Source organism: Saccoglossus kowalevskii, chromosome 8 (assembly GCF_978046115.1).
Source record: "Saccoglossus kowalevskii chromosome 8, keSacKowa6.1, whole genome shotgun sequence".
Lineage (NCBI taxonomy): Eukaryota > Metazoa > Hemichordata > Enteropneusta > Harrimaniidae > Saccoglossus > Saccoglossus kowalevskii.
Genome location: NC_140648.1, coordinates 41084186 through 41110534, shown reverse-complemented (window position 1 = coordinate 41110534; position 26349 = coordinate 41084186). Strand labels below are relative to the sequence as shown.

Genomic DNA, 26349 nt, shown 5'->3' with positions numbered 1-26349 from the left:
TAGTGCAAAAAGCACATCTACTTGAGCCAAGGTGTAATCAAACCAAATATGAATAAAATCGACACCATGGTGGTGGAGATAGCAGCAAAGAACTGCATTGATCTAATTTGCATATTTTTGGGAGGGCGTGGTCACTACTGTTAGAAGCACATCTACTAGTGTCAAGGTATAATCATACCAAATATGAATAAAATCGACACGGTGGTGGCCCAATGGTTGCTGGGATACGAGCAAATAACTGCATTGATCTAATTTGCATATTTTTGGAAGGCCATGGTCATTACTGCCAAAAGCACATCTACTCGTGTCAAGGTGTAATCACACCAAATATGAATAAAATCAACACGGTGGTGGCCCAATGGTTGCTAGGAGAAGAGCAAATAACTGCATTGATCTAATTTGCATATTTTTGGGAGGGTGTGGTCATTATTGCCAAAAGCACATACATGTATACTCGTGTCAAGGTGTAATCATACCAAATATGAATAAAATCAACATGGTGGTGGGAGAGATAGCAGCAAATAACGGCATAGATCTAATTTGTATATTTTGGGAGGATGTGTTCATTACTGTTAGAAGCACGTCTACTCGTGTCTAGGTGTAATCATACCAAATATAAATAAAATCGACACTGTGGTGGTAGAGATATCAGCAAATAACTGCATTGATCTAATTTGCATATTTTGGGAGGGTGTGGTGGTCATTACTGTCAGAAGCTCATCTACTCGTGTCTAGGTGTAATCATACCAAATATAAATAAAATCGACACTGTGGTGGTAGAGATATCAGCAAATAACTGCATTGATCTAATTTGCATATTTTGGGAGGGTGTGGTCATTACTGTTAGAAGCGCATCTACTCGTGTCAAGGTGTAATCATACCAAAATTGTCACAATGGTTACTGAGATCAAAGGAAATAACTGGATTTAGCTAATTTGCATATGTTTTGGGTAGGGTGTGGTCATATTAATAATAACTTAAAAGATGACTTCCGATGATAAGGAAGCTATTTTGAAATTGGGTTCTGAGAAATTAGTTCTGAGGTTCTGATTTCTGAAAAGTATACACTACCGATCAAATACATTTGGAAAAACTTGTGAATCAGAAATCAGGAATTCATGAATCTGAATTCAACAGAATCAATCATTGTAGTAGAGAGGTAATTTTGGAAGAAATCTTGAAAAAGAACCACTTAGGATTTTCAGATCTTCAAAAAAAAATTACGTGCATATGTAACACAGACTTGTTAATCAACCTGCCAAGTTTCATTGACATCTGCTGCAGAGTCTCAGAGACAATGTGAGAGATAACTTGAAAATGAGAAAGAAAGTAAAACTAGTACTCGTACAAAAAATGTCTTAATTCCCTGCACTTACTTCCATGTCTAACAAATGTGTTATTTTAGCAATATATCTTGAAAAACATCTAGTCACACCAAAAATTGAACTTGGATGATATTTTTTAGTGATTGATAAGACTTTCAAGTTTTAAGATAATCAAATATTCAACAGAATCTTAGAATGAACTATGTGATGTGAGTGCTGGAGGTTTATGATGTAGAAATAGACAATATTTGTAACCTTAATTACAAATTGAAGAATACACTTTTAACAAGCAGTATATTAGCATATGGCTATGATCTTTAGGAAGCACAATGTGAAGAAAATGTTTGTCTGCTATTTATCATACAGCAGCTATGTACATAGTTTAATTGTAAAGGTTATTGATATAATTATAAATGTCTTTATTGAGCAAATCAGGTAATGAATATGCAGACTACAACTCTAATAGTATCAGTGACATTTGATTACAGCCACCAGCAGCCTGTATGCAAATAAGGTTTTAATTAGTTTTTATCTAGAATTTAACAACCGTTACACAAGAGCCAACTCAATGAAAACGTAAAATTCAGATCACGATAACTCAATGACTGAAGGTCATATGGCTATAACAATTTCAGAACCACGATACTTTTTAGGCCCGACTTTTTTTATTCCTTGTTTATTGACTTTTTATAAGTAATTTTTTTTGAGGAGGGCGAAAAAAAATATAAAATTACCGGTAATTCTTTTCTTTTCCATTAGATTTGTGTGATTCTCAAAAAATTGTAAGCGAGATCATTGAACGGAGAGAAGAAACAAGCAGCCAGTTGGCTGAGATAGCTCCGCTGTTAGCAATGCACATTTCAATTAAAGAACAGAAGATATCATTAGAAAATGAACAATATGTATAGTATCAAAAAAATCAGACTTGCTGTTTTCAACAAGAATTCAAAAATATCACTTTTCACCAAAAATGACAAAAATAATCATCAAAATTAGGTAATTGAAGATATCACCACGAAATTAACAAGTCTGAAAGAGGTCCACATGTAGTACCTATATATGTAATATAAAAACAATCGGACTTGAGGTTTTCAACAAGAAGTCGAAAATATCACTTTTTACCCAAAATGACAAAAATATTTAGCAAAATTAGAGAAGTTGAAATTGTAAAGTTTACGACGACGGAAACCGACGGACGACGACGGAAACCGACGGACGACGACGACGGGCAATCAGTAATATGAACAGCTCCGCTGTGTTGACTTTGCCGACAGCGGAGCTAATGAAATAAACATGATTTTTCTAGATCAAATAAGTTGACCTATAGGATGTCCTCGTCCATGTACATATTTTTCATTATGCTGTGAGTTTTATAAAAACAAGTATTAAAATCATTCTGCAGTTACCATGTATTAGGATTACTCATAAACTGAATCCCCCAAATAACTAGACAAGAATTCACGTACATACTATTGATATAGGGTGTGTTAATTTTTTTGGCATCGTACGAGTTCAAAATGGCGTCGCTGCGCTTGCGTGTAATTGACCTGTGGCGGAAAACTTTTATTATTTCCAAGGTAAGTTGAGAAAAATCAAGATATTATAGTATTTGAACATTTTAAAACTAGAATTTTAATCACTGTGATGCCGTTTTATGATAAGTTATATTTCTTGGGCACTTTCCAGTGTTATGAGCCTGAGGTCGTCGTGAAATGAAACCTGTTAACGTATTTGTCACAAGTATTGATGTTTCTTCAATTGTATTGACATCAAACATAGTACTACATTATTTATATATTACTTTGCGATGTAAACTATAGATAGTACTCTACTATATTTTCAATATATTTCCACTTGTTCATTGAACATTCCAGGATTAAATATTTAGTTACATGTAGTATATGTATAATTATTAGCTTTTATAGAATTTGTAAAATGTATTTCACTGACTGGGAAATGTGCTAAATTAAAGTCTAGTGAATATGTAAAATAAAGAATAAGAACACATTGTCTAAATGACAAAACTGTGGAATACGTCTGAAATGCTAAATCAGTGAAATTTAAACCCAGTGAAAATTAGTCATTTTACAGTACTAGTACATAATAGGATACTTTATTGGTTCCTTTTAAATTGCCATAAAAATTGAAACAAAATTGCTCACTATATACATGTAGAATTTCTATTTTGTTTTTGTTTATTATAGAAACGCATTAATTGTTGATGATGAAGTGATGAACTATAATATCAAGACAGAACAAACAGCTTTGAGGTAGAACGATTTAGAATAATTTGTTAATTTAGTAACTATATTGAAATTTGCATTTTAAATTTTCGGATATTTTAATGTAAATAAACACTTTGAACCTGATATACACTGTGTATGAGTTTTATTAATATGGAATGTTATTTTAAGAAAAGATATGGTAATCAAAACATGGTAATAAAAAAAAAAACTGTAGTAAATTCGCCCTGGGTAGTTAAACAGCAGTTTGGGTTTTTAAAACAATAAAATAGTTGAACTCTGGTGACCTTGCCCTTTGTTATATAATATTATTCCCCTCATCATAGTTTCAATATAAATATGCATTGTCATAATTAATTTTGAATACAAACAAGTTTTGGGGTTGAACCAACAGTGGGGAATCAGTCTACCAAATGTCCTTGATAGATGTAAATATCTTACAAAAACAATGGTGCCTAATTTGTTTAATTATTTTAAGGGACATAATTTCCAGCTTTATTCAAAGTAAATCAGATATTTTAGTATAAAAACGATGATTCACTGAGACAAATATGAACTGCCTTATTATATTCATTGTGTGACTACTGTATTATATGAAAAGTAAAAAAAAAAAAAAACCCTTTATGAATAGCTATCATGTTGCAAGCTCTGCTTTGTATGCAAATCAACTTAAATAGTTAGTTGGAGAGAAGTGGAGAAAAAAGTCAACAGTACTGTGGCCTCCTGAGAATCTACATCTTTAAACACTGCCATCTTTGTTTTTGAAGTGCGTTTTTAAATTAGTATTATAAAAGCTCTATCATTCTGTTCTAATAGCTGAAACTAATTTCTGTGAATTTTCATTTGTCGAATGAACTGTTTGTCAAATACAGAATACATATATTTTAGTACAATTTTCCTTTCAAAATGTGGATGCAACGTTTTGCTTTTTATGTATTTTTTATGCATTGTTTTTAATTTGATAACTTTGTACTAAAAAGATTTTCTATTAGCTTCCGATCTTGATCAAAGTTTGGCACCCAGTTCATAGGAGTGCTTATATTGATTTTCTGACATCTTGTTTTCTGTAAAGATTTTATTGGTAGGTTTGCAAATGTGTATCGGACTGTGAAACAACTCTCCCCATGAGTTGGTTTTGAAACCCAGTATGGTATTTCCATGGGATGTGGGGGGTACATTACCAAGGATAGTATTTCAATATAAATATTTTGCTTCATTGAACAATGCATATTTCCACTGAGATCAGTGTCTTTCGATGCGTATCACCAGTGATCAGTCAAGTAGAAACAGTCAAAATATTTTATCAGATTTTCTCAATTTTCGCATATTTTCATACAGGACATCTGTTGTTCAAACTCAGGGAAGACTTTAAACTGATGAATAAGGTGACCAAGTTTGATGAAGTTTGGAATAGAATTAGTAAAGTTATTGTGCACACAATAACAATTATTAACGACGACAACAACGACGACGACAACAATGACAGACACAAATTTTTGATGGTACGGGCAAGGTAATAATATATTTGACATACCAGGTTTGACATTGTAATGGAATTTTAGGCGGTCTACTTTTTAATTCAGCAAGAAAAAAATGTATCAAAATTTAGAATAGCATCTGCAATAGTTTCTTTTATCTTGGGTGGCCCAACTGCCAGCGTTGAAGTTGGATTTTTCGGATGGGCGAATTTACGGCAGAATCTGGTAAATGCATGGACCTTGAAGAAATACAAAATTGGATTGAATAATTTAATGCCAAATTCAAAGTCAGTGAATAATGACCTTAAAAGGTCATGGGTCAGTTGTGAGAGACCCTAGTACACTGTTTTACACCTACTGACTCAAGAAATGGGGGTATAAACACAATTTTTGGCACTCATTTTAACAAGTAGATTCTCTACATTTTGGTTGTATTCGCATATTTCTGCAGCTTCTCAGTTCTCAGCAGCTGAAACTAGTTGCTGAGAATTTTATTTTGTTGTGGACTTTGACCTACCTAATTTGAACCCTATCCTCATATATTTTGTATGTACTTGTAGCCCATAATCAAACAATGTAATTTTTATTTTGCTACCACGAGAACTAACAGAAAAATGCACTTTTTTAAATGTAAACAAAAACACTACTGCCAGCTGGTTTGTTTGCTTTCATTGTTTACATTAATATGATCACTATTTGTTTAGGAGCAGGTTTGCCCACTGGCTGATTAGTAGTACTTGACATCTCAGAAAAATTAAAAATTACTAGCTATTCAGTTGAGTGATGACAAGAAAAGAGAGAGAAAAGCTACATACATGTATTTTACCATGAAACATAAAGGGATTATAGGAACAAACTACGTACCTGAAAAATGGCCACCCAGGCATACAAAATATTATCAAAGTTAATTGCTCCCATAAAAGGATTGTAAGCACTATAGTCACATGTAGTATAGTATTTATTCCAGTTGATACATGATGATACATTGTAACCAGGGTCAGTATAATTCAGCCCAGCCTCTGCTGACTCATTGCATATTGTGCTTCCAATCCTGTAATTCGGCAAGTCAGAAGTACAGTGCAACATTCCTGCATCATTGGGCATCGTACATATATACTCCATTTCTGGTGATGGCTTATAAAAATCAGGTACATACCTATCATATTTAGCAGAAACAAGGAAGAGGAGAACACAGTAAGACAATGGAAGCACTCTGTTCACCAACCACATGATTATTATGTCATAGTCCCCATTGGAATTAGAGGAAATGTTATTCATACCAAAAATAAAGTAATATGTACCAAAAACATAATTAACAATTGAGAGTGAATAATTAGCTGGTCTAGTATCAACAGAAATTAGTAGTATTAAATGACTCTTCTAAAATCAGAATATATGGTCAGAAATTAAATAGGATATGCTATTCATGTATTTTTTTTATCCTAACTGAATTTCATTTGTACAGGCGCCAGGTACAAAGGATACAAAACACAAAAGGAAACATCATGGACATCATGGTATCTCGACATGTATAATATTTGTATCAAATTCGAAAAACAACAAATCCTGTCCAAGATACCACATTTTTAAACAAGCAGCCTGTCGGCTGAAATAGCTCCGCTGTTGGCAATGCACATCTCAATTAAAGAACTGAAGATATCATTAGAAAATGAACAATATGTATAGTATCAATGCAATGGGACTTGGTGTTTTCAACAAGAATTCAAAAATATCATTTTTGACCATAAATGATTGTGGTTTTTAACAAGAAGAAAATATCACTTTTTACCAAAAATGACAAAAACAATCATAAAAATTAGATAATTGAAAATATCACCACGAAATTAACAAATCTGAGAGAGGTTCACATGTAGTACATATATATGTAATATCAAAGCAATTGAACTTGCGGTTTTTAACAAGAAGTCAAAAATATCACTTTTTACCAAAAATGACAAAAATATTCACCAAAATTAGAGAATTAAAGATATCATTACAAAATGAACAAATCTGAGAGCGATCCACATGTAGTACCTATATATGTAATATCAAAGCAATTGCACCTGTGGTTTTCAACAAGAAGTCTAAAATATCACTTTTTACCAAAAATAACAAAAATATTCACCAAAATTTGAGAATTGAAGATATCATCACGAAATGAACAAATCTGAGAGAGGTCCACATGTAGTACCTATATATGTAGTATCAAAGCAATTGGACTTGCGGTTTTTAACAAGAAGTCGAAAATATCACTTTTTACCAAAAATGACAAAAATATTCACCAAAATTAGAAAATTGAAGATATCAACATGAAATGAACAAACCTAAGAGAGGTCTACCCAAGGTACATATACACCAAGTATCAAAGCATTCAGGCTTGTAGTTTTCAAGAAGAAGTTGAAAAAGTAACAACGACGACGACGGCGGACGACGACGACGGACGACGACGGACAATCACTCATATGATAAGCTCCGCTCGACAAAGTCGACAGCGGAGCTAAAAAGTAAAACATTGAAACAGACGACAGACGACGATGAACAATCACTCATATGATAAGCTCTGCTTGACAGAGTCGACAGTGGAGCTAAAAACTCATTAAAATGAGCTGTAATGTTCCTAAAGTTAGTCAGTGTTGTTTCAGATATATTACTATATATACTGTTGTGTTTAATTTTATTTGGAATCTCATTTATCACTTTTTGTTCATATTTCCTCTTGCAGAGTAAAAAACAGATCACTTCATCATCATTACTGGCAAGGAAAAAACACATTTGAAGAACTTATCCAAGTACCATAATTGATCAGCAACAATTACATTAGATGCTACTAAGAACTACTGTACAAAATGTTTGTGCAGATCAGATTGCAAAGCGATGAGCTATAATTCGATAACCAGATGAATTGGTCAAAGCTAGAATACCAAATTATGCAATTTTTGAATGGTTATAGCATCAAATCAGACAAAACAACAAAGAACTGTATTTATATATACAACGCACTCACCCTGGTCTTGAGACATTCACTGGCAATTCTAGAAAACATCTATTGCGCAACAATCCTGCCCAAAGCTGTACACCAATGATTCCAAAGATAAAGAATACAAAAAAACAAAGTAGCAAAACGTTACCCAACATGGGTAACGTGTCAAGAAGCAGCATCACTAATATACGCATACCTGAAAAACAAAAAAAATGTACAAGTTAAACAATGATTTCAAGAGAACGTGGAAATTAAGAAGAGCATATAAATGAGATTATCGTTCGATCATTATTTCATCGTGAGCGAATGATCCCGGTCACATTTTAAGCACTCGATGCTGTGGAAATGAATAACCACCATGTTTTGACCTGGGACGGTGAGTTTAACCTGAGAGGTCAAATCGCTAATTAACTAATGCCAACATGTTCAAATTACCATAGCTCATTTAAATATGTTAATATTATTGAATGCAGCACAGAAGAGATTTGCCGATGTTGTTGTACGATCTTTTGGTTTGGATTGTTCATTTTCTAATGATATCTTCTGTTCTTTAATTGCAATGGGCCATTCCAGTTTATATCTGCAGTAAGTTCCAGACTCATTATGTATGCTGATGTAATGGTCTATTTATAGACAGTGGGGGTATATATAGGGGAGTTGTTCAGCACTGAGATCAGATTGGAGATCTCATTGAATTGTATTGGAGTTTAAGTATCTAGTTATTGGAGTAGTGGAGTTTTACCGCGTTATTGTACTTGATGTTTGCAGAGTATAATAAAACCAGTACCACTTGAAACCTCATCTGTTGGCTCCGTGTTCGTATTTTATCATCACCGCCAGGGAAGTCTTTCTGTTACTGTTGCCATTTTGGTATTTGAACCATCACACCTGTACTATACCAATTACGGTAATATTACGTTGCGTGTGACAAACACCATAAGTAGGAACTATAGTTTTGGATTTCCATTACTGTATGGTGAATGGTGATTTGGAAATAAAACTTTGTATGACTTATACACCCATGGAAATTATACCCTGTATGAAGTAAACACACAAGCTCATCAACAGGGGGTGCAGATATAAACTGGAATGGCCCAATGTGTCAAACCCTGTGAGATTGGTAATGGTACGACCCATCTGTCACTGATTCAGATCAAGGTCATGACATCACTAAAAATCTTAGCATTACAATCTAAGCTAATTATTTATTCTGAGCATGCTCAGTTGCTCTGTCAGTGCAGTAGGGAAAGGTAATTTAGGATGAACAAGTCATTGAAAATGACACAGTCCCCGTTAAATTTTTGAAAGTTGTGCTCGTCATATTAGATCGAAGGGGTTGTCATGAGCGTGTCCTTGGAACTTGAGTTCCAAGTGGCATATACAACAGATTGTTTATTTACATCAAAACACGTGTTCTGTGTAGTAGTAATATGGCCAAAAATAAAAACAGCCGTTATTCGGCCATCTTTGATCTGATTATGAAACACACTGACATGTATAATGTATGTGCCAAATACGAATGAAAATGATACATAAATTGTGGAAATATAGTAGTAAAGCCAAAAAGTCAGATGGCTGTCAATCGGCCATCCTTGACCAGATTTCGAAACAAATTGTCATGGACATGCATCCTAACATATATAAAGTACATGTATGTGCCAAATTTGAATGAAAACTGACAAACAAAAAAACAAGATGCCTGCCAGTCGACCATCTTTGATCCAATTGTGAAATAAATCGTCATGGACATGTATCCTAACATGTATAATCTATGTACCAAGTTTGAATGACAACTGACAAAGCATGTCCAAAATACAACATTGTCAAAAAGCAAGATGGCTGCCAGTCGGTCATTTTTAATCGAATCACTAAACCACTGCATGTGCATATGTCCTACATAAAGTACTGGGCACATGCAAAGAATGAACAAAATCGGTCCACAGGATTCTGAGATACGACTCTGGACGGACGCACAGATGCACAGACGGAGACTGAATTATAAGTCCCCGTTTTCGGACTTTGTCCGAACGAAGACTAAAAAACTTGAAAAAGACAGGATTTTCAGATCTGGAAAACGGGGTTCATCAACCTGCCAAGTTTTATCTATATCTGCTGCAGGATTTCTGAGAAAATGTTAGAGACGTCACAAACGGGAAATTGAAATAAGAATTAATAATCGCCTTTCAGACTACATATGTACCAATCTGAGTGATTCCAGAGATTAGTATCACAAGTTTTTACTCTCTGTGATTCAATATCAGCCCTATGTATAATGCTGTGTTGATCAATGAACAATGGTTTTGTATTCTTCTAGCATTTCGACTATGAAAAAATAATTGATTTTGGGAGTGGTTGAACACAGTGGCATATTTTGAGTGGTTGAATTATAGGAGTATAAATGAAATGCAGGATTGAAAAAAAAAAAAAAGTACTTGTATTCTCTTCTCGAAATGATAGTTACAAATGTACCACAGACAGAGCTTGTCAAGTTTTGTAAACAAATTATGTATTAGTTCTTTCATGCCAATTGTAATTTGTAATAAAACTAATAACACATACACTCGCTCAATCTTTTTTTCATACATGTACTATTTTTTTTTGGTACTGCTTATCTTATTTTGGAAGAGTTGGGTGGCCCAGAAAATGTTTTACAAACTTCAATTTATACAGAACGTCCTGTCCTATCACCACCTTGACAAAGCAATTGAACCTGCAGTTTTTAATAAGAAGTTGAAAATAGAATTTTTGGTCAAAAATAACAAAAATATTCGCTATAAATAAGACAATTGAACATATCCACACGAAATGAACAAATCTGAGAGAGAACCACCCAAGGTACCTTCCTAGAAAGTTTCACAGCTATACAGTTTGTGGTTTTTAAGAAGTCGAAAATGTCAAGTTGACGACGACGATGACGGCGACAACGGCGACGGACAATCAATAATACTTCGTCAAGAGCGGAAATAAAAAAATAGGCCAATGATGGCCTGTTGCTCTTGTACAAAAGATTAGTGCTGTATATGCCACAACTTTTCATTTAAATTTGTACTTTTAAATGAAATATCGCCAAACAACCACACAAAGTTGTCAATGGAGTAATAAACACATGTATGCCTAACACCAATTGAAAGCATTGGAAATAGTGATTAGTTGAAATTCCATTTTTAACCAAAAATGACAAAAATATTTGCCAAAATTAGAGAATTAAAGATATGGCCATGGGATGAACAAATCTAGTAGATGTCAACACAATTTACATACACACCAAATATCAAAGCATTCAGGTTACCGGTTTTGAAGAAGAAGATTAAAATAGAATTTTTGACCAAAAATTACCATATTAAAATATTCGCCAAAATTAGGAAATTGAAAATTTCCTTACCCAATTAACAAAACTGATAGAGGACAACCCAAGGCACATGCACTATCAATATCAGCACTGTAGACCACTTAGTGTCATAGTAGTGTAAGCTACACACACAGTAACGGTAAGATACAAGTAATATATCGGGGCAGTGGGCTAAATGCGGTCGTGGGGACTCGGGTTCGGTAACAAAATACAGTGTTTCATGTAAAGTTAGAATGTTGTATAAACATATACAAACCGAAACACAATCGTAATGAACTCTACGTGGATACAGTAATACACAGTAATGTGTCATGTAACGCAGTTATTTCTCAATAAAAGTCTCAATAAAAAGTAGAAAATACAATTACAAGTTCTGTAATGTGCTATCAAAATGTATTACAAGATACTACTCATTACGTTGTTACTAACAGGAATATCTATGCACAGTACTGTATAATGCCACTAACTGCTACAACCATATAGGCCAAAACATCAATACACAGTACTGAAGAGAATGTATGGTATACGCAGTAATCCTAACTTACTCAATACAAATGGCTACCACATACACAAAACAGTATTTACTAACTAGAAACACTAAGTGCTGATAGATACTACGTAATAGGTACTAAGGCTGTGAATGCCTGAGTATTCACTAGATATATAGAAGTATATGCTAAGGCTGTGAATGCCTGAGTATTCACTAGATACATAGAAGTATATGCTAAGGCTGCGAATGCCTGAGTATTCACTAGATACATAGAAGTATATGCTAAGGCTGTGAATGCCTGAGTATTCACTAGATATATAGAAGTATATGCTAAGGCTGTGAATGCCTGAGTATTCACTAGATACATAGAAGTATATGCTAAGGCTGTGAATGCCTGAGTATTCACTAGATATATAGAAGTATATGCTAAGGCTGTGAATGCCTGAGTATTCACTAGATACATAGAAGTATATGCTAAGGCTGTGAATGCCTGAGTATTCACTAGATACATAGAAGTATATGCTAAGGCTGTGAATGCCTGAGTATTCACTAGATACATAGAAGTATATGCTAGTAACAACAGAGATTAGCACTTGGATATTAAATACAGGTACTTGGTAAAATAAAAAGAAAATACTTTAAAGTTACTATAATTGAAAAGATTACTTATCTAGTCTTACGGTAACAAAGATGTACTAAATACAACATACATATACATGTACATTAGCTTAACTGTAAAATACTAAGACTATCGTAATGCAAATTGTGTGCTCAAATAATACACAACCAATGCAGTCATCTACAATGCCGTAACAGTAGGGAAGTACAAAAAATTCCTACACGATTACTGAAATAGTATATTCACAGGTTTATATCAACAGAAAATAGTTAAGTATTCAATAATAAAATAACGCTTGAGTTCAACTACTGAATACTAAAGACATCCAAAATACAAAATGTTTTAAACATGCAAAGCAGGACAAAATTCCAAATTATGCATGTAACACTACAAGTATCAACTATAACAACAATATGATACCTGAGAAATAGTTTGGTTTAAGTGAATACCAAAATGACACAATTTAAGGTAAGTATTCAGTAATATCACTCACCAGAATGGTAGTCACAATATGTATGTATAGTAAAATACACAATCCAGGTAAAGTACTCTAGACTAAATAAATGTATACGACACAAAATAATTATCGGTATGGAAATATCATGCAAAATGCAAACTACACACTGGCTTGATAAGGTTACGCAATGCCAGTGCAGGCGAATTACACTAAATGCAGACTAACATTATAGAAAAACATAGTTGAACTCTGGTGAATTTGCCCTTTGTTATATAATATAATTCCCTTTATCATAGTTTGTTTCAATATAAATATGCATTGTCATAATTAATTTTGAATACAAACAAGTTTTGGGGTTGAAACAACAGTGGGGAATCAGTCTACCGAATGTCCTTAAAAGATGTAAATATCTTACAAAAACAATGGTGCCTTATTTGTTTAATTATTTTAAGAGACATAATTTCCAGCTTTATTCAAAGTAATTCAGATATTTTAGCATAAAAACAAATGTCTCATTGCAAAAAAAAAGTGCTGCATTTAGATGTGAATAGATTCATAAAACATGCAAGATAACAGAAAATCTTGAAGGCCTTTGCCCTAGTATTTTGCACTGGTGTCTGTCAAAAATTAATGATTCACTGAGACAAATATGAACTGCCTCATTGTGTGACTACTGTATTAACTGTATTAAGTTAAATTTATTTCTAAAATCAGAAACAAGAGGCACTTGTACATGTATACTTTTCAACAGTACTGTTGCCTCCTGAGAATCTACATCTTCAAACACTGCAATCTTTGAAGTGCATTTTTAAACTAGTATTATAAAAACTCTATCATTCTGTTCTAATAGCTGAAACATATTCCTGTGAGTTTTCATTTGTCGAATGAACTGTTTGTCAAATACAGAATACATATATTTTAGAATAATTTTCTTTTTAAAATGTGGATGAAATGTTTTGCTTTTAATGTATTTTTTATGTATTGTTTTTGATTTGATAACTTTTGACTAAACAGATTTTCTATTAGCTTCAGATCTTGATCAAAGTTTGGCACCCAGTTCATAGCAGTGCTTATATTGATTTTCTGACATCTTGTTTTCTGTAAAGATTTTATTGGTAGGTTTGCAAATGTGTATCAGACTGTGCAATTTCTCCATGAGTTGGTTTTGAAACCCAGTATGGGATTCTGAGATACATTACCAAGGATATTATTACAAGATAAATCATTTGCTTCATTGAACACATACAACAATGCATATTTCCACTGAGATCAGTGACCTTTGATGTGTATCACCAGTGATCAGTCAAGTAGAAACAGTCAAACTATTTTATCAGATTTTCTCAATTTTTGCATATTTTCATACAGGAAATCTGTTGTTCAAACTCAGGGAAGACTTTATACTGATGAATAAGGTGACCAAGTTTGATAAAGTTTGGAATAGAATTAGGAAAGTTATTATGCACACAATAACAATTATTAACAACGACGACGACAATGCCGGACAAAATTTGTCTCTTAATATACCTTTCCCTTCCATCTTTAATGGTACAGGCAAGGTAATAATACGTTTGATCACAACATAGATCCGGGAAATGCACAACAGTAAAATGTCAGTCAATTTATGCACTTTCTACTTGATGCTGAATGTCACACGAATCAAAGTTTGGTAGATGTCTGAGACGATAAACAAGTCAGTACGACTAGATGTCCACAACAGAAAGTCATGTGATACGAATGGCGGGACTTTTTCACAACGAAGAACAGTCTTTACTTTAGTTGAAATCTCGACGGGACAACATAATTGGTCAAGTCGATCTACTGAAAACAGTTAATACTGGCGTGTAGAACTCAAAATGTCAACGATTGTACTCACAGGAACCTGGATACTTGGTTCAACCACGGTTTCATTCAACACAAAGGCAACAGCAGACTGCAACTATGCGGTCGATCCACACAACCACAACTTTCGGAAAAGACTTCTGCCAGTCATTAATTAAATTACACGCAAACACGATTTCGTCTGTCCCAAGAATTCCAGAACATCCATAATCACTTTAGTTCAGTCTTTGGAAGGAATTCAGTCGATTTAACAGGAGAATCGACCTGCCCACACAGACGGAGACCGCCATGCTGACCCACACAGGGACGCACAGACTTATTCATAAACAAAGTTATTCCAACACCATACTATAGATGGTGCTCTCACTATAGACTGCCACAGTAGAGCTTTGGGGGGCTAATTTGCATAATTTTCGGCAGATCAACTTCTCATGAACAAATTATCATCTACACTCATCAAGGCATCCACACACCAAAAAACGACTCAAACGGTTTGGCGGTATTTGAGAAGAAGTCGTGCACAGACAGACAGATAGACAGACAGACAGACGCAGGACAGAAACACATCCAATGGTCCGTTGAGCCAAAAACTTTAAAAACTCTAAATGCAAGCTAAAAAATTTATTACATGATTGTTTTACAGCCATCACAGGTGAATGTTGATCCGATGTCTCCCTGCAGACAACACATCTACTCGTGCCAAGGTGTGATTCTACCAAATATGAATAAAATCGACATGGTAGTAGAGATATCAGCAAATAACTGCATTGATCTAATTTGCATATTTTTGGGAGGGCGTGGTCATTATTGCCAAAAGCACATCTACTCGTGCCAAGGTGTAATCATACCAAATATTAATAAAATCGACATGGTGGTAGAGATATCAGCAAATAACTGCATTGATCTAATTTGCATATTTTTGAGAGGGTGTGGTCATTACTGTCAGAAGCACATCTACTCGTATCAATGTGTAATCCTACCAAATATGAACTAAATTGGCCCAATGGTTGCTGGGATAAGAGCAAATAAAAGCATTGATCTAATTTGCATATTTTTGGGAGGGTGTGGTCATTATTGTCAAAATACATCTACTCGTGCCAAGGTGTAATCATACCAAATATGAATAAAATCAACACTGTGGTGGTAGAGATAGCAGCAAATAACTGAATTGATCTAATTTGCATATTTTTGGGAGGGTGTGGTCATTATTGCCAAAAGCACATCTACTCGTGCCAAGGTGTAATCATACCAAATATGAATAAAATCGACATGGTGGTAAAGATATCAGCAAATAACTGCATTGATCTAATTTGCATATTTTTGAGAGGGTGTGGTCATTACTGCCAGAAGCACATCTACATTTGTACTCGTGTCAAGGTGTAATCCTACCAAATATGAACTAAATTGGCCCAATGGTTGCTGGGATAAGAGCAAATAAAAGCATTGATCTAATTTGCATATTTTTGGGAGGGTGTGGTCATTATTGTCAAAATACATCTACTCGTGCCAAGTTGTAATCATACCAAATATCAAATATGAATAAAATCGACATGGTGGTAGAGATAGCAGCAAATAACTACATTGATCTAATTTGCATATTTTGCATATTCTCGTGTTAAGGTATCAGCTGAAAAGTATACAATACCAATCAAATACATTTGGCAAAACTTGTGAATCTGAAATCAGGAATTCATAAATCTGAATCTAACCGAATCAATTTATTCTGAGCATGCTCAGTTGCTCGTCACTGCAGTAGGGAGAGGTAATTTTGAATGAAAATCTTGAAAAAGACCCACATAGGATTTTCAGATATGGAAAAAAAAATTACATGCGTACTCAACAGAGACTTGTTTATTAACCTGCCATGTTTCATTGATATCTGCTGCAGAATTTTTGAGGAAATGTTAGAGACATAAAGGGAAGTGGACGGAAAGAATCCAGAAAGAAGAATTAATAGTCCCCTTTTAGAATACGCCTGAACGGGGACAAGCAGTCTCACGGCTGAGATAGCTCTGCTGTTTGCAATACACATTTCAATTAAAGAACTGAAGATATCATTAGAAAATGAACAAATCTAAAGTCTATCTGAGGTACCTTGTGTAACATCAAAATATTATTTTACAGGGATCTGTGATTTTGTCATACATTAGAAATAAAGAAAGGGTGACATACCAAACCCAAAACATGTCTAGAAATGAGAATATGTGAATATTGTACACATGGAAATGAACAATATTTCTTCATGGAATGTCAAAGCTAACTAAGTGAGCTAAATTCTGACTCTTTGTTTGCATTTTAAACTATTTTAGATTTCAACACTTAATTATTGCACACTGATAGAAATGTTATTTCCAAAAGAGCAATAAAATAATAATAATATTATTATTATTATTGTAAAGGGAAACCATACTTACTCGGTATCCTGTTAATTGCTCTAAGTGGTCGCAGTACTCTAACAGTTCGAATCGCTGATAAACTTACATTTTCCATATTTAAACTGTACTCTAATGCCCTGTAATGAAAATCATGGAAAAAAGAAATCAAGAACTTTCTCCTTTTCTATCTACCGCATGTATATTGTATTAATTCATCACAACAAATATAGTACAATTGGCACAGTCTGTTAGTTCAACAATCACAAAGTCATTTGATGAACAGTGGTCATCATTACATGCATATTCAAATTTGATTAAACTTGATTGATGGATAATAGCTTTACTAAGTTACAAGAATGTTCTATACTTGTTTTAAGTTTTACTATAAACAATGCATCTTTTACACATATGCTTTAAGTTGTATGTGCACTACCAACCTTTAAGTTTGCTCAATCACAGTAGTGCACTTACCACACGAAGCAATGATTGGACAAACACAAAGTATATCCCTTATCTGGTCAAGTCAATGTAATAGTATGTGAGGCTGGCAAAATAAGGGTTATAATACAATGTACATGTAGTATACAAGATAGTCAATCAAACAGACACCTAGTTTATACTCATAAATTCAATGATTCAGCTATGATTGCTTCAGCAGAGTCCCAGTTTAGCTGTCAATGTGAATACAGCATTGGTAATGAGGTCTTTTATTGCTGTGATATGTTACTGTAATATAGAGTATGGTGGGTTGATAGATTAAGATGGAGCATTTGGCACTTAGTTGTCAGTTAGAATTAGTACAATGATATACATGTATCCTAACCACAGTAGGACCTGGCAACATGTGAAGAAATGCACTATAATATAAAGGGCATGCTAAAGAACTAGATAAATTATTAAAACCAATCATTGACAATGAACAGTACCCATGTTAATTTTTATGGTGGTTGATCTCACTGTTCAGTACAAATCACAGGTACATATACATGTCTACCAAAGGGTTCCATGCATAATCTATATGTCAATTTCAATGCAGTATAACTTCAAGTGAATAGACTGACAAAACATGGAAACATAGACAGACAGAGAAACTAGCATAGACACCATAAAACAAATCTTTCATTAAACATGTATTTTTGTTCTAATCTGAGAAAAATATATGACATGCAGCTGTAACCTAGTATGTATGATCCAGTTCAAATCCCTGTTCATCTGTGAAAAATGATTCCAGACATACTTACAGAATACAATTTTAGGATTTTAGACAAAATATCAGTCAATTTGACAACTGAAATCAAATCACAAATAAACACAACCTATAATATTACAAATGAGAATAGTACTTGTGAGCAAAATTGTCAACGGAATCAGGTGATTTATTAGAGGAATTGGCAAGGGCATGAATAAAATAAAAATGGCCACCAGTCAGCAATTTTTATGTGATCCTGATATATTTGAATGAAATCAACCCGTTCATCTCTGAGAAACAATTCAAGACTGCAATTTTAGGATTTTAGTCAATTTGACAAGTTTAATTGTACAATATCTATGAGTTTAGTAATTGTGGACAAACTTCCAAATGAATCAGATGTTATATTAGCGAGGAATCGACAGACATAAATGACTGCCAATCGACCGTTTTTGTAAAAATAAAAAAATCAATATTACCTGCACCTGTAACCTAATATGAATGAAAAATGCTTCAAGTCCTTCAAGAATCAGAATTTAGCAAAGTTGAGGGGAAAATATAGCAGCCATATTTGACCAAATGAAAATTGATGTGCATATGCAAGTCATCATACAGATAAATTTGAATGTGATTAGTCAAAGTCTGAGAAATGGCACGCACGTACACACGGGCAGACAGACACAGACAGACAGACAGACAGACAGACAGACAGACAGACAGACAGACAGACAGACAGACAGACAGACACAGACAGACAGACAGACAGACAGACAGACAGAGGAACAATATACACAACATGTATTTTATTGTAATTTCTTTGTTAATTTTAGACAAACACTGCTTACAGAAACTGATCAAAAATATGCAAAAAATAATGCAGCAGTGAAAGGTGACAAAATTTAAAAGATTAATAGCCTTTACAAAATGCATATCGCATGTGTCTTTAAAATACAAGAGTGCTTCAACTATGATGAATATGTATGTGGGATGTGGTATTAGAGTCTATGAATTACTATGCTTATATAGAAATCCAAAACCACACAATGGACAAAGATCCACCAAGTCGAGGTATATAAATGAGTCTCTCGGTGGTAGTTGAGCACTGTAAACTGAGCGTATGAGATGTGCGTACACTTGGATGTGCGCAAGCCAAACAATGGAATTCTGGTAATTTAATGAAAGCTACGCTCAGTTTAACATGAAGTTGATACAAGTTCGTTTCAGAAGTCTAACCTAAGTTAAAGAATTCAATCTGGATTCACATGAGCAGGACGTTTGTTAAAACTGACGCAACCATATTTCATTAAATATTCATGCAGTTTGAACCCTATGACCTTGTAAGATGGACGCGTCTGGTAATGAGAGAGTACGCTCACTTTCACATGTAATAGTAACCGTGGACCAACAATGGAATGAGAAGTGTGTGTGTCTGATTTCAAGTAACCATAAGTCGCCAGTGTATACATAAGTTTTTAAGAGTACCATTTTGATTTACGCAAGATAAATGCCGGGATCGGCCACAATTTCCTTCATATATGTTCGGATCAACCTTCATAGATTTACACTACGCAATGGTCGTGCAAAGTTGCACGTAGCGACATTTATGCAAATACGTTTGAAGTGCGTGAATTATTCCGTGATCGTATTGCCAACATTTATAAAATAAGTTTGAAATGTAGGCTTAGATATACACAGATAATTGGTGTTCGCTCCGCTAGGATTGCCCTTATAATCACTTTTGTTGTTTTGTGTGTGCCTGTGTGTGTGTGTGTGTGTACTTGGATTGCTATATGTTGCGAGGACAAAAATACAGATATATAGCTACTTCCGAGGACATACACGCCTTCCGAGGACCTTTTTCATAGTCCTCGGAAAACATAATTTATATTAATAGTTAATTCGATTATTAATTCGTTTTGCGTAGCTTAGGTTTAGTATCGGGGGAAGGTATGGTTCACGTTATATTAATATTAATATAATTATACCATACCTTACCCCGATACTAAACCTAAGCTTCGCAAACATTTCTATGTTCAGTCACGAGATATTCAACTCTTGTTTAATTAAACTTAATTAAAATGCAATTCTCCATTGTATTGCATTGTAATTGAGTTTAATTAAACTCCAATTAAAACGCAACCCTATATAGGAACGCGTTTTAATCGAGTTCATATCGCAACTATATTAAAAGTTAATTCAACTATATTAAAAGTTAATCCAATGGAGTCCTCGGAACATATTGCAATACAAGTATGTGTGTGTGTGTGTGTGTGTGTGTGTGTGTGTGATTTCCAGTGTTTTCACATACAATTTCTTTTGTGATTTTTTGGGCTTGGCTGATTTCTTTCAAACTTGGCAGGTAGATCACACCTTCACCCTAGTTATTAGAAAAAATCTGAAAAACATTTTTGGCCCACCGTTGCCACAGCAACAGCCAAAAAAACTGAGTTTTGGATAGCTTCGCGCCAAATGTATTTCCTCCTACAAATTTGGGATAAAACACTTCAGACATAGCTCATTCTACTCAGCTTGAGTGTGGGCACAAAGTTACTATTTGAATTTTGGATATCTTTTTTCATTACCGAGAAATTTGACCCCAAAGTTGGAGTAACTTTTCACCAGCAACGGCTTTTAACTCTGTGATTTTTTCGGCTCGGCTCACAGGTAGGTCGTACCGTCACTAATTGGAAACAAATCCTGGCCCACCATTGCCATTGCAACATCCAAAAACTGATTTTTGAATACTTTCGCCCCAAATGTATTACTTCCTACCAGTTTTGTACAAAGTCAGCCGGCATTGGTGTCGCTGGGTGTATATGATAGGGAAAGTTGTGCAACCAAATTTGCAGAGTTCGCAGTTTTTCGCCAATAAAAATATAACTAAGGCAAAAACTCGCGGTTTTTCAGCATTTTTGTAACAAAGACATTATTCTCTATCAATAATCCACCCAAAACAGGAACATTTCTACTAATTTTTGTGTTTTTTCAACATTTTTCGAAAAACCTGCAATTAGGCTGCGAAAGTAGAACATTATGTCTTTATTACAAAAATGCTGAAAAACAGCGAGTTTTTGCCTTAGTTATTTTTTTATCGGCGAAAAACTGGTTGCTCAACTTCCCTCTATCATATACACCCAGCGACACCGATGCCAGCTGACTGTGGTTGTGCAATAACAGTGTTCAAATGACCATGCTTTTTATTTTGGCTACGTTGCTTACTGGTAGGAGATCGCCGTTGCCGACATTGTTACACTGTATCAACGTAATCCCAACGCAACTCTGAACTTTGAATGAACTGTAAATGCTGCCTTCATTCTAGAAAATACTATCGCAAAACAGTTGGAAATAATAAATGATGTAACAAAAGAATACGTCCTAGTAATAAACTAAGTGACTTCTAAAGACTGAATGTTTTTTGCAAACTTCGTATATGGGCCCATTTAGTTATAAACCAGCGTTAGCTTCACGTTTATGTCACACTATGGAAACAACCCAAAACATGTTGCTTGTTTTTGAGCAGAGCGGATCGCCAACCAGCCTACCGACTTGTTAGTATTTCACTGATTAGTAACATCACAGCACGTCTACAGGACATTAGTGTAACTTTTGAAAATAATTTCTAGATTTTTGACTTGTCGACATCAACTTACATTGATCGAATTACAGTACGCTAAAAAATATGATCTTCGAATGACTAATAGAACTGAAACATTTGAAATTGCCTCTGGTATGAGTTTTTTGACAAGTAAACTCAAGAAGGTGAAGATTATTTACGCAGAAATGACTTACAATAAATTTACAGACATAGAACGAAATACAGTTTGGAAGGCCATCTCGATGCTTTAATTTCAGAGTGGTGGGAGATCCCCTAAATTTATAACAAGTCAGTTAAATTTGTGAAAGTTCTCTTTGTGCTTGTGATAGTGAAGTGGAGGGGTTGTCGCGAGCGTGTCTCTGCAACTTGAGTCCAAAGTGGCATATACAACAGATTTTTTATTTACAACAAATTCGAACACGTGTTCCTGTTTAAGACATAGCAAAGAAAAACATAGATCACAAGTGAAAGCACAAAGTTATCACATTTTAAACAGATTTAACACATTTTAAACAAGATGGCTACCAGTCAGCCATATTTGATCAAATTGCAAATTGAATTGACATGTACATGTATCCATTTATGACATGCTAAATATCAATGAAAATGATACATGGGTGACAGAGATATAGTAATATGGCCAAAAATAAAAACAGCTGTTATTCGACCATCTTTGATCTGATTATGAAACAAAGTAACATGTATGATGTATGTGCCAAATACGAATGAAAATGGTACATAAATCTTTGAAATATAGTAGTAAAGCCAAAAAGTCAGACGGCTGTCAATCGGCCATCCTTGATCCGATTTTGAAACAAATTGTCATGGACATGTATCCTAACATTGTATAAAGTATGCGCCAAATTTGAATGAAAACTGACAAAGCATGTCCAAGATACCACATTTAAAAAAAAACAAGATGCCTGCCATTTTGAATTGAATCGCTAAACCACTGCATGTGCATATGTCCCACCATAAAGTACTAGGCACATGCAAAGAATGAACGCAATTTATCCAAAAGATTCTGAAATACGACTCCGCACGGATGCATGGACAGACGGACGGGTTTTTACTTTTGATAACATGCATTTCCATCTTCCTTATTTAAGTATGCTTACCTTAATTAAATATGACGTGCAATAACAAAATAAATGTAGCAATGTGACGAAACAATATTTATGGACACTTCCTAAAACAGATGGGGGGGGGGGGGTATTTGATGGCTTTCAATGTTGGAAATTGCGTCACAGTGTCAATCACCAAATGTAATCCTGGGTTTGTGACCTCAGCTGGAATTAAAAACAACTCTACCCATTGTAACCGCGCATAAAAAAACAATCACCAGGCACTGGTATATGTATAACCGTGATGATCTTAGTCTGAATTTAAAACACAGATGTCACCCACTGTGATAACAACAAATACGGACATCTCCATTAATCTATCTGTATCGTAAAATGCCGCTGATTAGACGTAAATAATTAGGTGGTCACATCTCAGTCAAGATGTTAATTAGGCCGCAAGACATCAATTTACAAGTAAACTATCACAAGCATTCCATTGTTTGGCTCCATGCCCAATTTTAAAAGTGAGCATATGCTCAACTTGTATCTTCAGAAAGCTGAGATGCTCTTAACAATGAATAGAGGAAAGACTACTTTTTGATGCGTCCTAGGGATCAAACTGAGTGAATATTTAATAAAACATGGTTGCTTTGTTTCAACAAACATCCTCTCATGTGAATATGAGAACTTCATGTTAAACTAAGCGTTGTTCTCATTACATTAGGCTGAGAAAAAAAATATATCTGTTTCTCATTTCCGCGCGCATCATTTTGAACTATGCGCCTCGGACCTTTTATTCCTTCTAAAGCATTCCAAAATGCGCTTGTACTCGCACTTGTCTCAAATTTACCCTATTTTAGCTCAGTGTATTCAAAAAACAAAAAAAAACGTCCCACCGCCTCATTTTAAAATTTCGATAAAACGAGAAAAAGAGACATTTTTTTTCTTGGCCGTACCAGCATTCCATGGTTTGTCCCCACGCTTACTTTTAAAAGTGAGTGCACTAAGTATTCCATTGTTTGTCCTCACGCTTACTTTTAAAAGTGAGCACACTCAAGCATTCCATTGTTTGGTTCCACGCTTACTTTTGAAAGTTAGCATATGCTCAATTCGTATCTTCATGAGAACTGAGCTGCTCAGTTTATGACACGTAAATACCACATAGAGACCAATTTACATACATGCCAAGTCACAAGACACATGAAGTCATGAGCATGATTAAATTAGAATAATATAAAGTTCTCCCACCAATGGTAACTTTTTTCTCATAGCTTACGTACATGGTGGGTACTTCATTGAATTTATGAGTATATGACCTGATTTTTTTTTAATTATCCTTAAAAATGACAAATGTCACGAAAAATACATGAAAATACCCGTAATGCATTTCTCACTTCATAAGTTCAATGAAGTCCGCCACATGTTTTGACACCATGGAAACAAAAAAATGTTGCAGAACTTTGAAGGAAAATGAAAGACTCAATTTAAAAGATTGACAGATAAAATTAACCACATTTCTGTGTTTGACAAGCTGAATCTAAATTTTTGGTCACCGATTTATATTGTCTTGTAAGACTAAGATAAAAAGTGTATCGAAATAAATATAAACAGATAAAAGTATGTGCTGAGTGAGAGGTTGGAGGATGTCATCTCTTATTTTCAAAACTCCAGTATAGTATATTGTTGTAAAGAAAACAAATATATATTGTGGACGATGGACTTCATTCAACATTAAGAGAAGAGAAGTGACAAACTACTTGTTTTAGCATGCAAGAGAAATGCTTTTTAAGTATTGAGGCCCACATTGTTCAAAAACAACCCAAAATGTGCAAACTATAAAGCAAATGTGTCACATGTGTACAGATTATTAACAAAAATACATTCAAGTAACTATAGACACACGCTGTTAACAAAAAGATCCTACAGTGAGGTGTTGTGTTACACTATCAATGGCATGCAAAACTTGCATCCACTGTACATGTATAATCAACATGCAAACAAAGTGCACCAGTCATTAATAAGAAAAACAATTTTTAGTTTTGTGCATAAATAATGAGATTGCAAAATTTACTTAATAATTTTAGAATAAAATTCCACTATCTGTTAGTGGTTTTTTTCTGTAAAAACATTAATTTGTTAATTTTCAAAAATGTTAATTCAGAAACATGAAACAGTGTTCATCTTCTAAATCATGCCATGTGCACCCACTACACCGCATCCAACCTACCTCATAATGTCAAATACATATATTACTATTATTTATGTGATTACATTGTTTTTTGACACATTTTGCCAACAGCTCACAGAACACAGTGGCGACAAGCTGACAATAATAACCAAAGATTTCTAAGAGAACGGTGTGCAACCAGTGTGATAGTAATCCTAACATGAAGTCAAGGCAATAGCTATGATCACAAAATTGCAAAGCAAGCATATATTTCTAGAAAAACGTATGCAAATAAAGTCCTAAAAAACTGGTTGTTGATAGTCTCCAAATGCTATTGCTAGTGTCATTTCTAAGTATAGTGCATTTATTTCTTTTTTTATATGGTGATATATTTTCACTTATTTCTGTTTACACAATCAAACTTTTGCCATTTTATGTTTGATTGAAGTGCACACAGAGATTCATTTTCATTGTATATCACCATAAATAGAAATTTAAGTTGCACACCATTATCTTAGAAATCTTTGATACAAAGTAAACCACTAAATATTTGCAGGATATTTTTGTGATTTGATATTTTGATTTGATGAACTTTATTGATAGAACCAAGGGTGAAATTTTTATTGCTGCATTTGGTGGCTTTCCCTCACAAAAATTTGTGCAATTTTCAAGTGGTTTACAACGAAAATGTGAACACATTTGTTTGTTTTCTTAACCACTGTGGGCCTCAATTCCACAGTGCAAAGGAAGATTTATTTTTGTATTCAAATATTGGGAAAAATGAGGAGGGACAATCTTACATGACACAGTAATCGGCAACGCTTTTGAGGTAGAAAAGAAAAAAGAAAAGCATAAATAATTAGTGACAAATAAAAGAGATTCCTAAATAAATAAACAAACATTTTAATTTGTTTTCAACAAAAAAAAAAGAATATTTCCTTAGAATCAAAATTGAAAGAGCCAAAACATAAATATTGACAAATTGAGTAAAAAAAAACATCTTTCCAATTTATGATATGAAATAATATAATTGGCTGTGGTGATGAAGAGTTAGGATGAGTAATTGGTGCATTAGGGACATGCAGAGGTGTGCTGTGAACCAGTGGCAAAGTGCTGACCAATCAAGAAAACAAGTGATTGCCAAACAGCCCATACAAAATATTGTTTATTTAAGATTTA

General features: G+C 34.2%; 1 protein-coding gene across 1 annotated transcript in view; it reads right to left on the bottom strand.

The window, feature by feature from the left end:
• LOC102803203 (voltage-dependent T-type calcium channel subunit alpha-1H-like) overlaps positions 1–26349 on the bottom strand; it is a 264401-nt gene that overhangs the window by 220247 nt on the left and 17805 nt on the right. The window contains exons 2-5 of the mRNA XM_085502864.1: positions 25971–25991; positions 17195–17292; positions 8051–8222; positions 5911–6202 (exon numbers count right to left, since the gene is read on the bottom strand). Coding sequence (XP_085358990.1) covers positions 5911–6202; positions 8051–8222; positions 17195–17292; positions 25971–25991 — 583 coding nt within the window. The remainder of the gene's footprint in view (positions 1–5910; positions 6203–8050; positions 8223–17194; positions 17293–25970; positions 25992–26349) is intronic.